Below are 22992 nucleotides of genomic sequence, written 5' to 3' on the forward strand. Positions count from 1 at the left end.
CTGAACAACAGCAAGGAAGCATCTTCTTGGACAAGTAGGCTCCAGGCGTCACTCAGAAATACAAGCATCATCCTCTAAGCAGAGAGATTACAAACAGTAAAGTTTTTTAATCCTCTGTTGCCCTCATTTGTGCTCATTCATGAAAACTTTGAGAAGCCCTGGTCCCTGGATTGTACATTTGGTGGAACTGTAGGTCTCTGTGTCCTAATAATGAGCCCATACTTCATGCCTGTATCTCTACTAATGTTGTCCAATGTAGCCAAAAACAGACGTGTCAGGGTATCAATTCCTTCATTTAACTTTGAGCAATAAAAAAAAGTGCATTATTGTTGTTTTTATTTATTTTTTTCATCCATTTGATGCTTTGCGAATCTTGTGTTTATCCACAGGCGACATCAAAACTCTTCATACAGTAAATGATGATTTAGGATCTTTGAGAACAGCCGGAAAGATAAGAATAGATGATGTCTTTACATTCAAGCCTCCAGTCTCAAGCTTGTCTTCTTCAAAAAAAACCTAAACAGCTGTTCCCACTGACTTTATGACGTGTTTTAGGCTTATTATAGGCATGCCACACAACTACATACCAGGCTTTATTTGACTGCACAACCTAATGTGAACTCTGCTTTGTGTCCCGGTGCGATAATGTCTTCTCTTGCCCGTCGCCGTCCTCTCAACCAAGCGTGGATTGGTAAGCAAGAAGTCGACCCTGATGAAATATAATTATTTTTCACAATAGTTTGTAATCATGCATGCCTCTAATCCCAGTAATTGCAGTGCTGATGAGATGAATGTCCGTCTTGTCTCCTTTAGCAAGGGCACATGGCTTGGAGAAGTTTTCAAGACAGCGGCCGATTGGCTATTAGCGTGGGCCTGGCTGCGCCACTCTTTGACTTAACTTGATTACGTTGGGGAAGGTGGGGGGTTGGGAGCACACACCGTCGCTTAATTCTGCGGTGGTGTTTGTCTATGTGCATCATCAGAAATAGACAATGATTATATCATGGTCTTGTTTGCGGCTGCAGGCTTAAATTACAAAAACGCCTGCTGGTATTTGCAAGTCAAATGCCGCGGTGGCTTCAAAGCAGCTTGATGCAATCATTTAGCTCGAACTGCTAAACAAAAAAAAGAAAATTAATAAATATTTCATTAGAAGAGAAATCCTGCATCCTTGTGTCAGAGCTGTTTTCTTTTTTATTGTAGATGTGATTATTTCTTCTTTAAATTCATTATTTTGCTAATCAGACAGTGGGCAAAAGCGATGTTAAAAGCCTGCAGTGTGAATTAATTTTATTAATTTTTTATTTTTGTAAAGCTGAGCAGCATGCTGCAGCAGGTGGTAACCCTCCACACTCTTTGATTTGCAACTAATCGCACCAGGAATGTGTTCTGTTTTTTTTTTTTTTTTTTTTTTTTTGTATTAGCAACACTTCACTTGTCGTGGGACATCATAAGCACGTTGTGATTCCACTTTCTGCCAAAAGTAGCTTCATAAGAACAATTTTCAGATTTGAGCCGGAGAGCTCAAAATTTGATTTGTTAAAAATGCCATCTGTAGTCACTTTGGTAACTCGACCATTTTTACAGTCCCCTAATAACTTCTTTCAGTCTTTACCAACCTGAGCCCCTGCAAGAAGATATCTGTAGGTGATGAGCAACATTTTGTTACCAGCACCACACCACCAGCTTGTCGTTATTTACCTACTTATTACTTATTTATTAACAGCTAGCCAACAACATAAAATAATTAACATCAGTGATTAAAAGGATGATGGGAGAAGTAATAAGAGACTTTTCTCGTAAGTGAAGCGTCAGGGTGATGTAGTAAAAATTGTTAATGTGCCTCAGTTAACTGTGTCTAAGCCTGCAGTCACCCACCTGCTGCTAGCCTGGGCTGCAGGACCTTCCGAGAGCAGCCCAGGCTAGCAGCAGGAAGTTGGAAACAAGTGAGGTGGAAAGTAAGATGGCCCACATCTACGTGAAACGCCACGTTCTGCAGGTTTTTGATTGAGAACATCAACTTTTTTAAAGTTGGGGAAAAGTGACATAAGCACTCGACTGGGGAAATACGCAACCATGTTAAACTGCTTAGGCCAGAGCACGACTGTGTGTGCAATGAACTTGCGATCTCGTTGCCTTTGTACTGGGTGCTTCAGAGACAGAGACCACAGTGGAATCGACCGGTGCATGAAGATGGCGATAAAACAGCAATAAGGTGGAGTCGGTCTGCTATCAGTTTTTGACTGAATGGGGTTAAAGTGGCACATGCATAGAATCTGTTTTCAATAATACAACAACCAAGTGTAGGGAATCAGTGAAACAATGTAAATCTTTTGCTTTCTGCATGGACAGAAATTCATAATAACTACTTTCATTCAGAGTTCAGTCAGAACCTCATAGATTTGAAACAGATGTTCCTGCAGGACTGCAGTTTAACCGCAAAAAGCCATAGGTGCTCGGCAACCTTACTTTTATATAGGAACGTAACCAGCTGGCAGCCAGTTAAGTCGAGTACAATATTGGAAAGTGATGATATTGTAAGAGAGTTTTGCGACTCAGACTGATGGCACCGCAGCAGCAATCTCTCTGCATTTATAAATTAGACAGCAGTTATTTGTAAATCTTTGCCAATCTAAGAGCGATTCCAGTCCAAGTTGGACTGTCACTGTTTGGAGACGGGTTGCATCCCACCAGGCGACCTGTGCAGGTGTTTAGTAAACAAAAAATGTTGCACATTCAAGCCCTGCGGTGTTTACCCGACTGATTGAGTCATAATTGTTGTTACGTGGCAGAAGTTGCCACATATTTTCGTGACATTTACCATGCAGTTTCATTGCTGAAGAACGTAACTGGCTATGTCAAAAAGCTTTCAGGTACAGATGCAGTGTTGCTACAATTTAGCTCAAGAAAAGGCGAGCAGTAGGTTTTTATCCCTATTTTATCAACTGCTTATTTACTAACTATAAAGTACTCAAAGGAGCAGTATAATATTGGATATACTCACATAAAATAGCCTTATTTGTGCTGCAATTACATAATTACTTTTCTATATGTGGTATAGTCACTTGGGTTGTGCAACATTAAAATAATAAACAGCCGGTTTGTTCACCAGAATCTGCAGGTTTTCAGGTTCAGCATGTTGTAGAAACTCCTTTTAGCCAATTAAGAGCAATGATCATCCATCAAGTCATAACTGTTTTCCCATACATGCATTATATTCCATCCGCCACATTGCTTATTATACTGTAAACATGTCTTACAGTAATCTCATTACACAGTCAATCCAAATGCATAATGTATTGAAATGATTGCAAGTCATTATGCATTATGTCCCATGCCACTCTGACGTGATTATGGTGCAAGCATCATGTCCTCGCAGTGTGCTTATAATGTTTCAAACGCACCTCAAGGAAAGTGTTGCTACGTTTTCTTTTAATTTAACGTCTAACATAGAAAAGCTAGCTGATTCGCATTCATTACGAAGGGCCCGTGTCTCTTTAAAGCCTCGTGCTCTTTGTGTTCGTGCTGATCCATGTGCGTGTCTGTCACATCCAGGCTCGGTTAGCCCAAGTGGCGGCAGAAGCAGAGCTGAAGGTTCCCTTCATCGATGAGCTCCCCTCTCGGCAGGCGCAGCTCGCAGCGCTGACAAACACAGAGGAGTTCGACGTTCTGGTTGTCGGAGGAGGGGCCACGGGGGCAGGATGTGCCTTAGACGCTGTCACACGCAGTAAGCCCGCCATCAGCAGGGTGTCTCTGCTTTCAGGTTTCACTAGGCTTTGGAAGTGTTCTCACTGAATCATGGTCGAAGGTTTATGATGGTCCTGTACTCTATGCTTCAGTTTTTTAAGAGGTTCTTCTAGATTCTGCAACTGTGCAAAATGGACTGGTTCTCATATCGCTTATGTCCTATTCACCGATTTACACACACATCCATAGAAGCACTGCTTTCAACATCTAAATCCACGAGTATTTACTTTACTTACTTTAGGGTTTTCCTTTAGGTGGCAGTACCTGGTACTTTTAAGTTCATTTCAGGTCTTATTATGTACAGAGTACTGGGCTTGTAAAAGTTGGCTGCAATTAAATCCATGTTTATGTTTAGTCATTACTGTGTGGCAGACGTTTATGACGTGGCCCTTACTTATTTAAAAGCCGTCACTCCTACAGGTTTATAGATTCACTGCGAGCTGATGAAGCTCATTTATCGCAGATCAGACTTTGAAGTTAATAGGTCAGAACAACATTTTTCACTTGTATTGATAATAACCGGATTCATCAGAGCGAAGAGCCGTCTGTTTATTTGTTTTTTGCCTTGAAGTTTTCGGGTGACATATAAGCTAATCGTCTGTAAGGTTTAGGTCTTATATAAGTTTAAGTTTTAGTGTAAGAAGGAAACAAGGCTCTTCTTAATACCGTTATCATTAAGGCGCTGTGTCATTTTCCCCAGACCTTAAGACTGCTCTCGTTGAGAGAAGCGACTTCTCTTCTGGAACAAGCAGCCGAAGCACCAAGCTCATCCACGGTGGAGTCCGCTATCTGCAGAAGGCCATCATGAAGCTGGACTACGAGCAGGTTACTCTGTGCTGCACCTTCGGCTTATTGAGATGCTCCTCTCTCACCATCATCTTTTTGGATTAGATAAACAGACTTTTATTGTCATTTCAGTCTCACTAACAGAGCACATCAGTAGGAAAATATATATATATATTTTTTTATAACAGTACATGATGGTGAAAGAGGCCCTCCATGAGCGAGCCAACCTGCTGGAGATTGCACCTCACCTGTCTGCGCCGTTACCCATCATGCTTCCTGTTTACAAGTAAGATTTAGAACAAGGTTTTTTGGTTAAATATGGGCGTTTATGAGGGGGATTCATCTTCAGTGGGTCTGTGTCATCTTCCCTGGGTAGCAGCTGCTCTGTGAGACTACAGTAGGGGTGTATAAATGCCTGTCGGTTCAACATCTATTACTCTTTTTGTTCTTTGTAGCTATTTGTTGAGCAAACCTAAGTTTTGAGTAAATGTAGCCACGTTTTGATGATGACTGGGGTAAGGACAAAACCTGCCTTGTTTAACCAGCTTATAATTTGTTTAATACCTGTCTGAAGGAAAAATAGATTTTTGCATCTTTGTGGTGACGTAAAATTGACCAAAAAACAAGATTTTGTATCCAAATATTTAAGTAGACAGAACTTAAATCACTGTGTTTGCCTCACAGATGGTGGCAGTTGCCTTACTACTGGGCAGGGATCAAGATGTACGACTTGGTGGCGGGGATCCAGTGCCTGAAGAGCAGCTACGTCCTCAGCAAGACGAAGGCCTTGGAGCTCTTCCCCATGCTGAAGAAGGACAAGTTGGTGGGGGCCATCGTGTACTACGACGGTGAGCTCACGGCTCCGTTATTGTTGGGGTTTTTTACGCCAGCAGAGCTGTTTGTTTCATCCGCGCTGCAGTGTGTTTTCAGTAGGGCTGAACGATTATGGAAAATAATCTAATTGCGATTTTTTGCCCCAATATTGCGATTGCGATGCGATATGCGATTATTTTTTAAGGTCTTTGTCTTCTGTATTATTAAACAAAGACAAGCAATACATCATATAGTATGGCCAATACTATATTACATTAATTTTAAACTGTTCTTTCCTGGAAGACAGACCTCTGTTATGATGACATGAGGTGATGCATGAATTGATGACTGACATTTTTATTTAACTTCTTCAATCACAACAGTATATTTGAACATACACAATAGTTTATTTTTAGCTTACAAACATCTGAGCATAAAGTGCTGACAAGGAACCCTGGTGTAAACATTAAAATGAAAGTCAGTACAATGTGCAGATTGCAGAAATATACATAAAAAAAATCAGTGGCTTTACCACACTCAGTTTTTCGACATCTGTGAACTACTAGACAGTCATTCAATTAAAAAATAATATTAAATAAATAAAACTAATAAATAAAAAATACACACATCTTACTGATCTTTGCAGTCAGTAACATTACACATAAAGTGCAAACATAATAGCAATTGTATAAACACACACACAAACACGCCTTTAAAATTTAAAGGCGTGAAATTGGACGGTCTAGCCTTCTGAATCAGAAGGCTAGTTCTGATTAGCGTCACCGCTGTCTCGGTGGAGTTTAATAAACTCGGCCGTCTGCTTCTTGCTATCTAAAATATAACCAGACACTGGTGTAAATTCTCGACTGTCTCATACTTCTGTTTAATAAGTTTTCTGTTTGACGTTTAGTCAGCTGTGTGAAAACCAAGGAGGAACCCACCCGGGGGATTAATAAAGTTTTATTTTATCTAATCTAATAACTTTAATCTCAGCCAAACCGATTTACTCACGAACAAACAAAACACTGAAAAAAGCCCAACAATAACATTTTTAGGTTGTCTAAGTGACTTATATATTACGTTTAACCCGAGCAGCGAAACTCCGCGGTGATCTGAAAATGATGTGCCGGGAGTTGTGCCGTTCTCGGCCGCATCAGTAACCCTCGAGCTCCCGGCTAGCTGTCGAGCTGGTGGGTAGCAGACGCCTCTGAAAACGTCGAAGCACTTTTGCAAATATGGGATATCTTGATAAACCGAGCAGATATTTGATGTTTACACAACTACTTTCTCGCCTGAAAATATGTTAAAAGTTTATTTTGTGACCCAGAAAGATTAGTATGAGTAATTTTAAAACTTAGTAGCGGCCGCCATTGCTGGAAACTGGAGTTTGGCTGGGCCGCGCTATGAATTCTGGGATATGGTAGTAATTTGGACAGCCTTCGGCGCGTCGCTGTGACGTAATCGGTCTACAAATGCGGCCTCAGGAGGATGCAGCCCATGAATTGTATAATATAATCGCAGTATAATCGCAGCCTTTGCGGTTAGAAAATTGCACTTGATCATGTCGCGATATTATCGCAAATGCGATATATCGTTCAGCCCTAGTTTTCAGTTATCCAAACAGCATGCTTTGTTTGCTTATTTGTTACTCATCTCTTTTATTTTGTGTAAACATGAAAAGACAGCTGAGTCAGTCTTGCCCTTTCCCCGCCGTCTTCCTCTCCTGCAGCAAAGATTTACAATAGCAATGGCTTGATGGAAATTTGCGTGAACATGAGGTTTTATAGAGCAGCTCTGTAACCGCTATTTAAACGCCTGACAGCAGCAAACGTGATGACAGGTCTTAAAATCTTTTTCAGAAGCACCCATTGACTTCTGGGGTGTTGAAACATCAACGTGAGCATTCACGAGATGACTAAACAGATAGGAGGGAATGAAAAAATATGTTATTTGGACTGACCTTTTCTGCTTATGAAAAACAGGATATCTAACCCTCGTAGGCGTCTAAATAGCTCATATTAAATTGTCAAATGCAAAAACACAGGTGTGATGTATATAACTAAATATAGTATTTCTTTCTTTCTGGTTGTATATTTGCTGAAACAAAACCTACAAAAAGCTTGCAGTAGCTGCAGAACAACATGTTTAAGTTTTCTGTGAATTGAATCTGTTGATGGCTGTCTACACTAGGAGCCGCTGAAAGGCTATTTGAAGTACTCATTTAGTAGTCTTAAGAGCTTGAAAAGAAGGCGACAGGATTGCTTTCATTTTTTTCCAAGAGGTTTCTTTAGCTCTAAAGTAAAAGATCTTCAAAACACCCAAAGATGTCCAGTCACCAACTCTTAAGACTACCATGACCACAATGACTGAGAACCTACACTCACATAATCATGTGCAACTTAACTCTGACCCGACCTGATAAATCTTCTGTATTTTACAAAATTATTCAGACAAAGGTTCCGAAAATACACCTGTTAACACATTCAACACTGACCGTTCATGTACTCTTTGTATTCATGTGAGTAGGAAGAAATTGGCTGGTAGCTTGTAGAAAGAATAAGAGAGGACTAATAGCAATGGCAAAAAGTGAGACTATAGATTATAGATTTTATTTTTGAATTTTTTTGGCCTGGAAGGAGGAGAAGTTGAGTGAGAGCTTTGGGAGTCATCTCATAGAGCCATCAGTGACCCTAACCTGTAGATTTAGTCGTAGCCTCTCGGTTTCTAACATGTTCTGTTGCTTTAAGTTCAGTTTGGTGTCGCTGACTTTTCAATGTTTAGCATTTCTGAAACTTTTACCAGCGTCAAGCTTTAGTTAACAGTTGATATCTTAGCTGTTACCAAGAGTAGCACGTTAAATGATAGCTAGCTAGTACATGTCTATTTGCCACCGAGTGAGCATGAAATCACAAATGGTATGTGAGCCCAGCAGTAATATTTTGGCAAAAAGAGTTTCATGCCCACAAATCTAAAAAACTGCAGCACTTTCAAAACTTTTAGTTTTAGTTTTAGTTTTGCTCGGTTAGTTGTGATCAGAAGTTTGTATCCACTCATAATTGACATGAATGTTGTGGAAAACTTTAGGCTTTTATTTATTTATTTGAACTGTTCCATTATCAGGGTGGAATGATTGTACAGCACACATTTTAATGGCTTTAAAAAACACGATTTGGGTGCACATTGAACAACTCATTTAAATATTTTAATAAGTGGTGCAGAAGAGTTTTGACAGCACTTATTGACCAGTGCTGAGAACAAAGTGAAAGTCTAAAGAACTCAGTGAAGATCTAAGAAGGACAAATGTAGATTTACACCACCTGTGAAAGTCTCTTGAAGTCATTTCTAAACAAACGCAGATTCCAGGCTCATCAGTTCAAACATTTTTACATGAGTACAAACTATTCAGATTTGTCACCACTTTGCCGAGTCCTGTAAGAAGACCCAAACTGCCACCCTCAGATGACAGGAAATCGGTTAGGATGTTAAAGAATAACCCAGAAACCACCAAGGCTCAAGCCTGCCATGAAAAACTGTTGAATGAAAACTCTTGGAAGTGAGTTTTATATCACCATGAACTGAGAGGGTGCTAACCAAGAAAGAAGCCCCTGCTCCAAAATCAACACCTTCAAACCCAACTGAAATCTGCAGCAGCCCACATGGACAAGCCAAAAAGTTTTATGGTCAGACAAAGCAAATATTGAGCCATTTCACCACAACGACAAGATGTAGGTTTGGAGGAGTAAAGATGAGGCTTTCAAACCTAAGAACAACATACCAGCTGTCAAGCATGGTGGTGGTAACATCATGCTCTGGGGCTGTTTTGCTGCCAGTGGTACTGGTACACTGCACAAATTGGTTGGAATAATAAAGAAGGAATTTCTTCAACTTCACCGGGAACCAACAGCTAGATTGTTGAAACTCGGACACAGTTGGGTGGATGTATTTGAACTGCGTGTTTATTTTTGACCTTGTGTTGATTAGAAGAAATCCTAAATAACATCAAGCTTGTACTTCCAGTTCTTGTTTTAAACAGTTCAATGAAATCCTTAAAAGCCCCAAATTACTATGAGATTGATGCCAGTGTGAGTAAACTACTAAACACAGCAGTAGTAAAAATTAAACGCCTTTAAAATACAATCTGTCTTTCTTCAGTTCATAGACATATTTTTAGCTGTGCTGTTCAAAACCTGTACGAGTACAGACAAAGAAGCAAAAAACAATTTATTCTTTACATAAAAACATACTTTATGCTAAGAATTTAAATCAGGTAAAGTTTACGACCAACTTTCTCTTTTATTCACATTTAAACACAAATAGTGCAAATCTGAAATATACTTCAGGAAACATGTAGGGATGGTATCATTAAGCCAAACAGCAGATTAGAGAATGCAGGCCTCGGATGCAGCTCTGCCCGAGGCCTTCACATCTCCACTGGTGCCGAACAAAATGTGTTGACAGACTGGTAGGATGCCCCCTCTACCCCCGCGGCGCTAAAGGTTGCGTGTTTGCCTTTTCACCACGAAGGAGAACCAAACATATGCTGAGCGTCCAGCTGAGTGTGAGGAGCCTTGTGCCTCTGGCGTCCTTTCCGTTCCGCCGCCGAAAATAACAACGGCGTATCTGCGGGTGATGTGTTTTCTACTGCTGGCTTCACTGAGTATGGGCTCGTTGTGTTCACTCACAACAGGCTGTTTTTTTTTTTTTTTGTTTTATTTTAATTGGAGAAATGACACCACTTACAGGTTGCTGATGTTTGTCTTTATCATATTTTTACTATGAAATAAAATACGATATCCATTAATATCCGTTTATTTCTTCAGCACAGTAAGGAGCGCTTACCTGAAGTTTTATTTATCCATTTAAAATACTTTTACTCTTAAGTGATCGGAGGTTCCTGCCTGCAGACTGAGAAAATGGAAGAGCGTTTTCCTGGTGCAGAGCAGCATATGTTTGATTTTCACCTCCTCACCATCCTCCCATCATCTGCTCTGAAGGGGTGGGGGCTGGGGGCCAGGGTGATGGGGAGGAGGGGGAGGGGTGGGTCGTCTTTTCTCCAATTATGCCGTCTGGAACAATCACGCCCGTGACATTTCGAAATATGACCTTCTCTCCCGGCAGTGTAGACCGCAGAGCAGCAGCGGCGGCGTCACCGGTCGGAGCGGGTGAGCAGCAGCAGCTATTTCTCCCACTTCCTTGGTTACTGCCGCTGCCACCAGCAACAGCAGACACTTCTTTATTGTCACAGACACACACCAAATGTTGGGCCTAATCCACTTACGCCGAGCTGGCTGGCTGCTGTATTATATATATATGCATTCCTCAAATACTTCCCCTAGGTACAAATTCTCCTATCCATGTGAGAAATCCAGCTAAATGCCTATAAAAAGGCACAAATTACCTCTTCCTTCCATCTTGTTCATGTCCTTCTTTTCTGTCCTGCTTCAGGTCAGCACAATGATGCCCGTATGAACCTGGCCATCGCCCTCAGTGCCGCCCGCTACGGCGCCGCCATCGCAAACTACACCGAGGTGATTCACCTGCTGAAGAAAAAGGACCCACAGAGCGGCAGAGAGAAGGTGTGCGGTGCCCGCTGCAGGGACGTCATCACAGGTGAGGGATGCGGGCGGCGAGATGGCGCTCTAAAGTTTAATTTTTTCCATCCGAAAGTGTCTCTGAGCTCCTAAAGCACAGGTTAGAAAGATCATCCTGACCCTGAAGGTTTAGACTTCCTCCAACACCATAAAAAGAGAAGATGAAATAATCATTTAAAAAGGCCAAGCTGTGTTGTGCCGCTTCAAACTGTTGCATCAGTCTACATGGAGACTGACATTAAAAAAGCTTTTTAAACATTAGGATTAAATATATTTATGAAAAATCCCTGGAAGTGAGGATGGAAAGGGTCAGCTCTATACCTGCTATATACCTGAAGACCACCATGTAACCATAACAACGGCATGTCCATTTAATCTCTTTCTTTTAACTTCTCATTAACACCATAGAGCCAGGGTTAATAACTTAAGTTCACTCTTCTCGCTTTTTGGAAAAACATGTCATATTGAGCTCAAATACGCCCCCTATGGTGGGAGCGGGAAAATCAGAAACCCCCAATTTCACCTTCACTGTGGATTGCTTTTTTTTTTCTCCCACCCATTCATCACCTTTCAGGTTTCTTGTGTGACATCATGCGCACATTGATCAATAGTTATCCACCATAGTGAACATTAAAAATGTGCACTAACAACCAGTTGGTGAGTAGTTCCTGGAGGTTTCTGGCAGTTGGTGCAAACACTTGCCATCTACTCATTAAACGGCAGCCAGAAACAAACAGTTTCCTTTAAAGTAAAATTTGGATCTACACAGCCAACACCTTTCAAAAGGTGCAACTTTTACTTTGAAAGCAAAAGATCTCCATCACTTCCACTAGGAGAGTAGTTGGCAAATGCTTGCAGATAAGTCGATGTCCTCCTAACAATAGTTTCCTGGTGTCCAAGACATTGTATACGTCTTTGCAAGTACCTCTTAAAAGGTTGATTCTGTTCATCTGGACGTGGCGTTTTCAGTGGGAGAAACGTTTTGTCACTCATCCAAGTGACTTCTTCAGTCTCAGCTGACTGCAGGTTTCCAATCTTATAAACAGTACATTTGCATAATGACTGAAACCAGCCCACTGAATGAACGAATGGGCTATGAGGTCAATTCCTTGATCATTAATATGCAAATTATCATGACCATTGATCAACAACCACTGATTAAAGTCCATAGATCAATGGCCATGAGTGCCATTCACAGTGGGAGTGGCTGCAATCACAGCATTGTTAGATGGCAAAAGATGTACCCTTAAGGCTCCTCCTCCATTCATAGATGTTCTTTACCTTTTCACGTAAATGGCCTCCTTGACTGTCCTCAGGCTCAGTCTTTCAGAATTTACTTACCTGGTTGGCTGAGCATGCATCAAGACATATTTGCAAGTAGTATCACCTTGCCACCTTGCCTGAACATCTAGAACTACAGTGTCACATGTTCAAAATGGCAGACAAGTTGAAGCCAAGCATTCGCATGATTGCAAAAACTGAATTCCACGTCTAATTGGCTTTTGCTTTATTTGCGTGTGGCGTCGGCTCAGGAGGTAGAGCAGGTCATGTCTTCCCCCTGTGCATCCATCAGAGTGTGAGCATGTGAATGTTAGGTTCAAAGCACTCAGACGTAGGAAAAAAACACTTCTGTAAATGTGTGTCAAAGGGTCAGTGACGCTTGTATTAAGAGGCGCTCAAACAAAGGAGAAAAGTGCAACAATTAGAGCCAAATATTTGTGCACTGCAGTCCACAGAGAAGTTAAAATATAAATAAAAAAGTCTCATCGTGTCCAGCTGTAGCGCTTCAGGTCATTAATAACAGTTATATTATAAACTACAAGCCTTACATTAGATTATTAATGAATAAGTTATTAGTAATACTTCAAAGCTGATAAAGGAAATTCCCATTATCTTGTTGCTGTTTTTCTTGTTTCTGCCTCTGATGTTTTCTGCAGCTATATCTACAGCTTCCTTTTATTTGAGTTATGTATTGTTCTTAATGACCATGAAGGCTTCTAAAAGGATTTTTTTTGGGTAAATGCATTATTGTAAATGTAAGTAGAAATGAATGTGTATAGCAAATAATATATACACAGGCAGGACGGTGCTGCAGTGGTGTGAAATAAAAAAGGAAAAACTCAATTTAATTGTGATAAGAAGCTGCTGTTTGCATTAAGAAGCCAGTGAACGGTTCCTCCCACATTATTGTTTGCTTATTTTTTGTATTTGATGTCTCTCTTAATCGAATCTGTCAACGTCTCGCTCGTCTTCACAGGGCAGGAATTTGACGTGAGGGCCAAGTGTGTGATCAACGCCACCGGACCGTTCACAGACGCTCTGAGGAAGATGGACAACCAGGAGGCCTCGAACATCTGCCAGCCCAGTGCTGGAGTTCACATCGTCATCCCCGGATACTACAGGTCTGACATAATAATGCCAAAAACAACCAAAGCTGTTCCTGTTGTTTTCTTTTTCTCTTCCATTAACATGTATAGTAGTTCCTGTGTTTTCTCATTCCTGTGTGTAAATACTAAGCTAGCCAAACTATTATCTGACCTCCGCCTACATACATAGGACAATCTTCTCCGGTTAAGATACAGCCGAGTGGCAGAGTGGTTTTGTTGAAGTCGGAGGTTTTAAAGTTCAGCTAAGCTTATTGAGTGAAACCCGAGGGAGCGCGAGCCCTTTGAACAGAAATGCCAACCACCTAATTTTCTTCCTCCTGCTCACTTATTCTCATCTTCCTCCTGCTGCTATCTACCCCCCACCCACATACTCCCGTGCCTCCTCTACCTCTTCCATATCTGTGTTCATTTGTCTCCTGCTCAGGTTGGCCCTCATCTCCTCATTTTTAGTGCCACCATTCCTTCTTTTCCTCCTGTTTTCCTCAATTTTTTTGCGCCACTCTCCTTTTTTATTTCAATAAACCGCACAGACTCCTGCTACTTCTATTACGAGTGGTATATTTAATAATAAGAAATCCTCCTTTTTTCCCTTCTCCTTGGCACAGTCCTGACAACATGGGTCTCCTCGATCCAGCCACCAGCGATGGTCGTGTCATCTTCTTCCTGCCGTGGGAGAACATGACCATCGCCGGAACAACCGACACCCCCACTAGTGTGACAGCCCACCCAATCCCAGGGGAGGACGACATCAACTTCATCCTGAGGGAGGTCCGCAATTATCTCAGCCCTGATGTAGAAGGTACAGGAGCGCTTTGTGATGAACTTTTGAGTAGCCTGCTTTTTATTTTTTACCTGCTTCACATGGAGCCGCATGCTTATATGGTGACTGAATCTGCAGTTTTAAAGGTTTTTTTTAATTACTGACTCACAGGTTTGGGCATTCAGTGATGCATTGGGGAAGGGTAGGTAATCGTAATCTCATCTTTTTGGGTAGAGCAGCGAGTTTCCAGTCAGAAAGATTGCTCTTAAGGGTCTTAAATCAAATCTTGCTGTGCTTGGAGTCCCTCAGGGATTCATTCTTGGCCCACAGTTGAATATAGAGTTGTTAGCTCTATATTCTCCTCTTTGGCTCCTTCTTTAATAAACATGACATGGTGTGACATTTTTGTGTCTGCAGTGCGTCGAGGAGACGTGTTGGCAGCGTGGAGCGGCATACGTCCCCTAGTGACGGACCCCAGCTCCAAAGACACCCAGTCCATCTGCAGGAACCACATCGTCAGCATCAGTGACAGCGGACTGGTCACAATCGCTGGTGAGCTGGCCTTCATCTGTTTGATCATCTTCAATGAGAGGTACCTGTGATGGATTTTAAAACACAGCTTTGGTGTTCAGGTGGGAAATGGACCACCTACAGATCTATGGCTGAAGAGACCCTGGACGCAACAATTAAGGCCCACCGCCTCTCAGCTGACTCCTGCAAGACTGTTGGTCTGATGCTGGAGGGAGCCAAGGGGTGGACGCCGACCCTTTACATCCGCCTGGTGCAGGACTACGGCCTGGAGAAAGAGGTCAGATGTTACGTTACTGCAGCTGGTCATTAAAGCCTAATACTGTACTGTTTACTATTAAAGCTCAGCAGGTTTTTAAGCACAGCTGCTGATCGATGGCTCTTTTCCTTTCATTTCCTCTGCTTCTGCTTTCCTTCTGTTACCGAGTCGCTTCCAGCAGCCTAAAGCAGTCCTACTCGGCAGGTTTGATACTTTATACATGTTAGCCTTAATTTCTCAAACAGTGGCCTTTTCTTACATTAACCCCAAAGCATACTAGGCCTTTATTTAAAGTTTCCTTCTCTTGTACATTTTATCAGACTTGCCAAAGAAGTGTGTCGTTGTGGACCGGAGAGTTGAGTTTCTTATGATTTTATGCTTTATGTGCAGTTTTGTTTCTTCTTTTAGAAAACTTATGATCCAAGCTGCAAAAAACTGATAAATAAGCCCCATAATTTACCACCACATCTTCAAATCTCTTCTTATGCTACATCTGTTTATTGTGAATTACCCAACAGTGGGACTAATATAGACCATCTTATCTTATCTTAGCTTGCATTTGAGCATCAGTCTAAACCTTGAAAATGTTAAATTGATATATAGGTGTCTTTTGTCCTTACAATTATAGCTGGTTCATCGATGAAGCTCTACTTCTGATTGTTGTCAAAATGCAACACTCTCTGATGTTTTCATATTAACAGCTTTCATTTAAAAGGCTGAAAGACTTTTATCTGAAAAGTTTGGTAAAATGGCAAAGTCAAACTTGTGAAGCTGTACTGGTGGAAGAGGAAGAACTAGAGGTCAGGGAAACATTCACCAGTTCCTTTTTCCCGCCTTCGATTGTCTAATTAGTGAGCTCATGTGTACTGTAGCCTCAGTTTCCTGTTTGTAGTTGACAGACGTGTCACCCGTTCTGCTGCTGATGAGACGCATCAGCAGCAGAAGACCACACTCCTCTGCATAGCTTGGTTGTAACAAGTGGTTATTTGTGTTACTGTTGTCTTCCTATCAGCTCGAAGCGGGCTGAGCATTCTCCTCTGACCTCTAGCATCGTTTTCACCCAGATTAGTGAAGCTCACAGACTATTTTCTCTTTTTCAGATTGTTCTAGAACTCTAGAGATGGTCGTGTGGGGAAACTCCCAGCATATCAGCAGCTTCTGAAATACACAGTCCATCAACCCTGCATTGTTTAAAGTTGCTTAAATCACCGTCTTCTTCCTCTTTCTGATGCTTTTTGAACGTAGCTCATCATCTTGATAATGTCCAGATTCCTAAATACACTCAGTTGCCTCCATGTAATTGGCAGACTGGATGTTTGTGTTAATGAGCAGTTAAAAAAGTATACCTAATGAAGTGGCTGGTGAGTGTACAAATAAGTGTCTGACTTTAATGTGAAAGTCTGGATCTCTCTGCCACTGAGATAAATGACGGTTTATATTTAAAGCCACATCTTCCAGGTTTGTTTTCAGACCAATCAATGAGATTACTGCTTCATTAAGAAAAGTTTGGGAGTGCGTAGCTACTGTACACACTGGCTGACACAGCCGTGTACAAACCGAGCTGTAACCGCAGCTCTCGCAGACACATTCGGTGTCTTCTCCACCAGATGCTGACATTAAAGCTGCTGCTGTAACAAAGCTGACATTTCCACTACACAAAAGACTGGACACGCGTTAGAACGCACTGTGTGCTGTCCAATTTACCAGTGGCATTAAGGAAAGGCACATCGACTCACATCAGCTTTGCAGCGTCTTTCTGATAATTAGCCTGCTCGTTTTCATTAAGCGCAGTAGAACATAGTTTCATAAGGAAAAAGGAGTCCTGCGCTGAGTGCCTGCAGTAAACGTACTCCTCATTAGGGGCCTCAGCTCTGGTTGTTCTGGTTGTTCTCTGAAATATTCCTAAAAGGTCACTGTTGGTATTTGGACAGCGTTTGCCCTTTCACACGATCAGCAGGCCAACGATCTGAATAGCAAATAACCTGTTGTGTTCTGTAAACATGTGACACCTCATTGACAAAGCGGCGTTATCGTTTGTCGTTTAACTCAGAAGAGGTGAAATCGATCATCTGAATACCAGCAGCTGCAAGTTTACATAATTTAAACTGTAGTGAAAGGACTTAAACATGCGTTTAAAAGCAGAAGCTTTTTATTGTTTAACTCTTTAATTGTGTGTAACGTCTGTTAAAATCAGTCTTCAGTTTAAAAGTGGAATATTTGATTGATGGACAGTGCTGAGTCTGTTAATATCAGGGTGTTTTTCTAATTTTGTATTAAAACTATGTTTTTTGGGCTGTTGGTTAAACACAACAGACAATTTAACAGTTAATCTAACAGTTATTTTCTGACCTTTTTTAAAAACATGCTGTTAAAGAGGACAGAAAACTAAATAATTCTAAATAAATTAATCAATAAATTAAGTAAATACAAACATTTATTCGGGGAGGGAATTGAAAAATAATTTCTATACATACTATTCAAATTTTAATTAAGGCTACAGCTGTTTTTCTACATTTGATATTTTTAATTTTTATTCTACATTTTCTATATTTTTTTGTATTTCACAATTCATGTATTTATTTATGTATTTATGCTCAGTTTTACTACAGTTATTTAGTTTAGTTTTAGTTTACAACATTAATTTATAGATAAATTTAATGTATTTAATCTATATAATGTATTTATTTAGTGTATTCACTCAGTTTTTATATTATGTTTTTAGTTCTGCAAATCAATTTCCATAGTTTTACATTAATCTAATTAATTCTCTATTTTGCATCATATATACTTCAACATTTACTTAATGATTTATTTATTTTTACATTTATCTTCATTTATACTCGGTCATTATTTGAAAGTTATTTAGGTAGTAGATATTAATTAATTAATTGTTCTGTTTTTGCATTTGTATATTATTTCTCCACATGAATTTATGTAGCTATCTAATTATTTCTGTATTTTAACTTGGATTTATTTCTCTGTCTACATTCAAACATTCATTTTGTACATTTATTTTTAAATGTATCTATTTACTTATTCAGACTTGTGCCATTATTGCTCATTATTTCACTGGCAGCTGGGAAAAACTAACCAAGAGCAAATAGATTTTCAGAATAATGGACTTATATGTTGTAGGAGGGATAACAGGAATTATACATTCACACACTTATTATACACACACTGAATTCAGCTTATTTGGAAAAACCCAAATAAGCTGGCGTCACACCTGTAATTCTTAAGTTGGAGTAGGATGTTCAACATCTTTCTCTATAGAAATATTTTAGCACAGCCCCCCCCCCCCCCCCCTATTATTTAACCGTTATAGCAATATGCCATTAACAGTGGAGGGAAACAGCGGGAGTAGCCATGTGAAAGTATGATATACTGTCAAACTCTGTTTACAAATGTATTAACTCATTCACTGCCATTGACGTCTATAGCCGTCAATTGCAGTGAATGAGTCAATGGGTTTAACTCATTCACTGCCAATGGCTGGCAGTGAATGAGTTAATCAGTCAGTATAAGAGGTGTCGGTCTTTTTTTCCTCATGTAGGAAATGACTTGTAATATTTCTACTGATGCTGCTTATGTATTTCTCAGATCAGCTAATGACTTTATATAAAAGCTCCTATGACAAGGATGGTAAAAACGTTTAGATATAAAAAGCAGTTTAGTGTAAATGATATATTTAGGAAAATCAAATTATAGACCATGATGAGACTTTGTTCTAGCAGATGTAAGAAAAAAACAAAACAAAACAAAAAAAGTTCCTAATGAGTGAATAATGTATTCATTTTAATAAAAGTTTTATCAGTGAATAACAGGTGGGTCACATGTTTCGATGTAACTAAACAGTCAATAAACTTCTAATAAGTGCTTCTGATTATCCAATAATTTAGTACTGTTATTAACACAGTTTAAATTGTGTGTTTGTGGGTTGACTACACAAATTCAGGCAGTCTTTTTGCTTTAGTTTCACCTTACTGTTTATGCATGTCCCTGTAATTTATGACCTTTGATAATTGTTTGAGTATTTGAGTAATGGTGTTTTATCACAGTCCTGGTGATTTTGCTTTGGTATAAATTCCTAAACATGTTTTCAGGGCAGAAAACCTCTGATTAGCATTATTATTAACATAAATTAATATAAAATCTATGTATTTAAGTAAGTATTTATATCTTTCTCTGGCACAGGTCGCTCAACACCTGGCCTCCACGTATGGGGGAAGGGCATTCGACGTTGCCAAAATGGCTCAGGTCACCGGGCAGAGATGGCCGATCGTCGGGAAAAGATTGGTGTCTGAATTCCCGTACATCGAGAGCGAGGTAAAGTGGGACTGTTGTGTAAACGGTTAAAGTTCCAGCTGTGTGTCTGAAGAGTGTCTGAGAGCTTCTCGTCTTTTTCAGGTGCTATATGCGATTAAGGAGTACGCCTGCACCGCCATCGATGTCATCGCCCGGCGAACTCGCCTGGGCTTCCTGAATGTGCAGGCGGCTGATGAGGCGCTCCCACGTATCGTCCAGATCATGGGCAAAGAACTGGACTGGAGTCAGGAGAAGAGGACGGTACGGCTTTACAACACTTGATGTTTTTAACCCTTTAACATTCACCAGGTCACCGTTTGGTATGGTTAGATTTACAGAATCTCTGTTGTCCACATAGAGAGGCTTATTAAAAAAATATGCACGGCAATATGTCTGTGAAGGTTCTCAGTCCTCCAGGTCATCGTAGTCAAAGGAGCTTGCAAAGAAAAGCGTCTGGACTTCTTTAAGTTGCTTGAAGACGTTTCACCTCTCATCCGAGAAGCTTCTTGGATGAGAATGTCTTCACAGACATAAATAAAAGGAAATATAAGGCCCACATCTACTACTGAAAGTGTGCTTATGGTTAAAACATAACCTAACTCTATTTCTAAAACTGTCACCAGCATCCTGAGGTGCATGTCTGCAGGTTAAAAGGATGTGCACTGATGGGATTACACTTGTTTTATTCCCCTGGCTTCTGCATAAAGCTTTAATCCCTGGTGGGTTTCTCAAGTCGGGGCAGGGATTCGTTTTTGATCAGAGTACAATGGAAATGTCCACACCCTTTGCTCTTTCATAGAGGAGGCTCTGTGCATGCATGAAAGTTGAGCTATTTTAGGCCTTTATTGTTAACCAGCAGAAGTAGTGGGAGAATAGCTCATAAACAACTCGGTTAATCATGCACCAAACAATCTGGTTTCTGGTTTTCCTTGTGTAAAAGCTTTCAGTTACATTGTTGTGAAAAAGTGTCTGCTTTCTTCATGGTTTTTTGTTTGTTTGTGTTTTTTTGCATATTTGTCACACTGAAATGTTTCAGATCATCAAACAAAATTTAATGTTAGGCAAAGATAACCAGAGTAAATACAAAAATGCAGTTTTTAAATGAAGATTTCATTTATTAAGGGAGAAACCCTATCCAAACTCACCTGGGCCTGTGTGAAGAAGTACATCATGAATTAACTGTATTAACCACATTTTTTGGAACCCTGACTTCAGTTTCTTCAGCTACACTAAGGCCTGATTACTGCCAGACGTGTTGAATCAAGAAATCACTTAAATAGAAAATGTGTGACAAAGTGAAGCTAAAAGATCTCAAACACCAACACAGCACATCACGATCTAAAGGAGCAGCTGAGAAACAAAGTCAGTGACATCTATCAGTCTGGAAAAGGTTACAAAGCCATTTCTGAGGCTCAGGAACTTCAGTGAACCACAGTGAGAGACATTATCCACAATTGAAGGAAACTTGGAACAGTGGTGAAGCTTCCCAGGAGTGACCAGCCAACCAAAATTACTCCAAGAGCTTCGATGACTCATCCAAGAGGCCGCAAAAGAACATCTAACTCACTTGTCTCAGTTAAGGTCAGAGTTCATGATTCAACAATAAGAAAGAGACTGGGCAAAAACGGCGTCCATGGGAGAGTTCAAGGAGAAAACCACTGCTGACCAAAAAGATCACAAATGCTCGTCTCACATTTACCAAAAACATCTTGATGATCCCTTTTTTAAATTACAGTTTTTCATGGAATAAATGTAAAAGCTGCAGTTTGTATTTACTCAGACTTACTAACTTCTAGTATTAAATTTGTTTGATTTGATTGATCAAGAAGGTGGAAGATACTTTTTCACAGTACTGCAGCTCCAATGATCAGTTTTCCCAAAAAAAAAAAAACCTGTAACATCGCCCCAAAATTTGTTATTGGTAATTCTTTGTCTGTGATTGAGAGATTTTAATCAGCGTAGTCCAGGGCCCTATTTCAGGAAGCCGGTTTAGAAAACTCAGAGTGAAAAACGATACTCAGGGTTGAGTAACCCCGAACTGTCCAACTCGGAATATTCGGTTTCAGAAAGGCTGATAACAATTAGTTCAGTCAACGCGGAGTTGCTTTAACCCCAAATTAAGCGCGCGCACGAGGATACATAAAGCCCTGATTAGTGGAGCACAGATTAAGCGAGTCACCATGGAGACGGAGGGAAAGAAGGCGCGGTCAATGTATTTTACAGCGCTTGAGGCCGAAATTCTGATGGCAGCATATGCTGATAACATGCAAATTTTGCAGAAAAAAAGTAACACAGCCTCAGCTGCAAAAGAAAGGGAGCATGCATAGCCGACAGAGTCAATGCGTGAGTGTTAATTTAAACATTGATCTAGGGATTTCCACCCATTTAACACGTTATTTATTATATTTCATTTTTTATTTTATACATTTTATTTTGTGATGTGATGTGAGCGCAGGTGCAACCCAACAGGCCCCAAACGTTCCTGGCAGCAAGTAAAAATGAAATATAAAAATATAGTCCAAACAGGTAAGGTGTAATTGTAGTATGAGCCATGGTGCTTGGTCTGTTTGTCCGATGTAAATCAATTGCAGTTAGAGGCTACATTAATTTCCCCTCTGTAAGCACTTATTGAAATTATCTGAGCACATTACAAGTACATATTTGCTTACTCTGTATGCTCAAATGTGACCCGTTATAGCCAACAGAAAAAAAGCGGAGGCCGGAAAAACAGGTGGGGGTCCTCCACCACCACCACTCACAGAGGCTGAGCAGTTGGCTTCCACATTTGTGATAATGTTGGCAGCATCACATATGATCTTCACAGTGCAGAGAACACAAATTAGCATCCATTACTATAATGAAATAATTTGTTAGTTTGAAATGCTACAGGGAACTATGTACCTGTACATTAATGCTGTGGAAAGACTTCCTGTTCACATAGTCTCCTTCATTTACTGAAGGAGCAATGATTGGAATGTGAGTGCCATCTATACAGCCAATCACGCCTGGGAACCGTGAACATAAATGTAAAATTTAAGTAGTAGTTCAAGTATCACCACATCATGAATTAAGTTTTGTTCATCCTGCTACCTGCAATTTTGTGGCATCCCTCTTTGATAAATCTTGTGGGTCTGTGACCGGGGAACACCACAGACGAGTACAGGAGACGTTTCAGTGCAACTGTAACATTCCTGACTGCCCGACAGACGGTAGCCTTGGAAACGTGCTCAGCGTCACCAATATTATACAGAAAGCTCCCGTTTGCAAGAAACCGAAGTGCAATACAAATAATATGTACAGAACTGAGAGAATGTCCGCGATGTGTCACATGAGCAATATTAGGCCTGAGGATGTTATTAAAATAAATTATAGATTGTGCTGAAAAACGGTAACGTTCACACAGGAAATCATCAGGAAATGATAAAATGTCCGAACGCGCTCTAATCACTCTCTCCCGGCGGAGAGCTCTGCGGAGAATTTGGGCTTCAACATCTACTGGCTCTTCAAGGAAGGAGCACGCCATGTCTGACACTTCCTACAGTCAGGTTTCCGACAAAGAGGCGGAGAAAGTCAGGGTTAGTTGAAGTAAACCTGCTAGGGGGCAGGTTAGCTTCACGGAGTGTGTCGTCATAGTAACTCACTCAGAATTAATCTAAACTCGCTTTGTGAAACCGAAAAACCAGAGTTTTCGTTAACTCAGGGTATACTTACTCAGAGTTTGCACTAAACCGGCTTCCTGAAATAGGGCCCAGGAGTTAGAAAACACAGATTAGAAAACACAGATTAGAGAGTCTCACTTGTAGGATGGGTGGAAGT

The 22992-nt window shown here is 40.5% G+C and overlaps 1 protein-coding gene across 2 annotated transcripts in view; it reads left to right on the forward strand.

The window, feature by feature from the left end:
* Positions 1–22992, forward strand: part of gpd2 (glycerol-3-phosphate dehydrogenase 2 (mitochondrial)) — a 37760-nt gene that overhangs the window by 7238 nt on the left and 7530 nt on the right. Inside the window, exons 1-12 of one of the 2 annotated variants that reach the window (XM_080878800.1) lie at positions 82–691; positions 3556–3727; positions 4448–4572; positions 4722–4819; positions 5218–5381; positions 10792–10956; positions 13195–13339; positions 13930–14123; positions 14502–14636; positions 14717–14892; positions 19066–19197; positions 19279–19437. In XM_080878800.1, the coding sequence (XP_080734926.1) occupies positions 4552–4572; positions 4722–4819; positions 5218–5381; positions 10792–10956; positions 13195–13339; positions 13930–14123; positions 14502–14636; positions 14717–14892; positions 19066–19197; positions 19279–19437 (1389 nt within the window). In that variant the 5' untranslated portion in view covers positions 82–691; positions 3556–3727; positions 4448–4551. Of the gene's footprint in view, positions 1–81; positions 692–3555; positions 3728–4447; positions 4573–4721; positions 4820–5217; positions 5382–10791; positions 10957–13194; positions 13340–13929; positions 14124–14501; positions 14637–14716; positions 14893–19065; positions 19198–19278; positions 19438–22992 lie in introns of those variants that run through there. The other variant, XM_080878799.1, reaches the window with a different exon arrangement.

The sequence above is a fragment of the Rhamphochromis sp. 'chilingali' genome (genome assembly GCF_963969265.1).
Source record: "Rhamphochromis sp. 'chilingali' genome assembly, chromosome: 3".
NCBI classification, from domain to species: Eukaryota; Metazoa; Chordata; class Actinopteri; order Cichliformes; family Cichlidae; genus Rhamphochromis; species Rhamphochromis sp. 'chilingali'.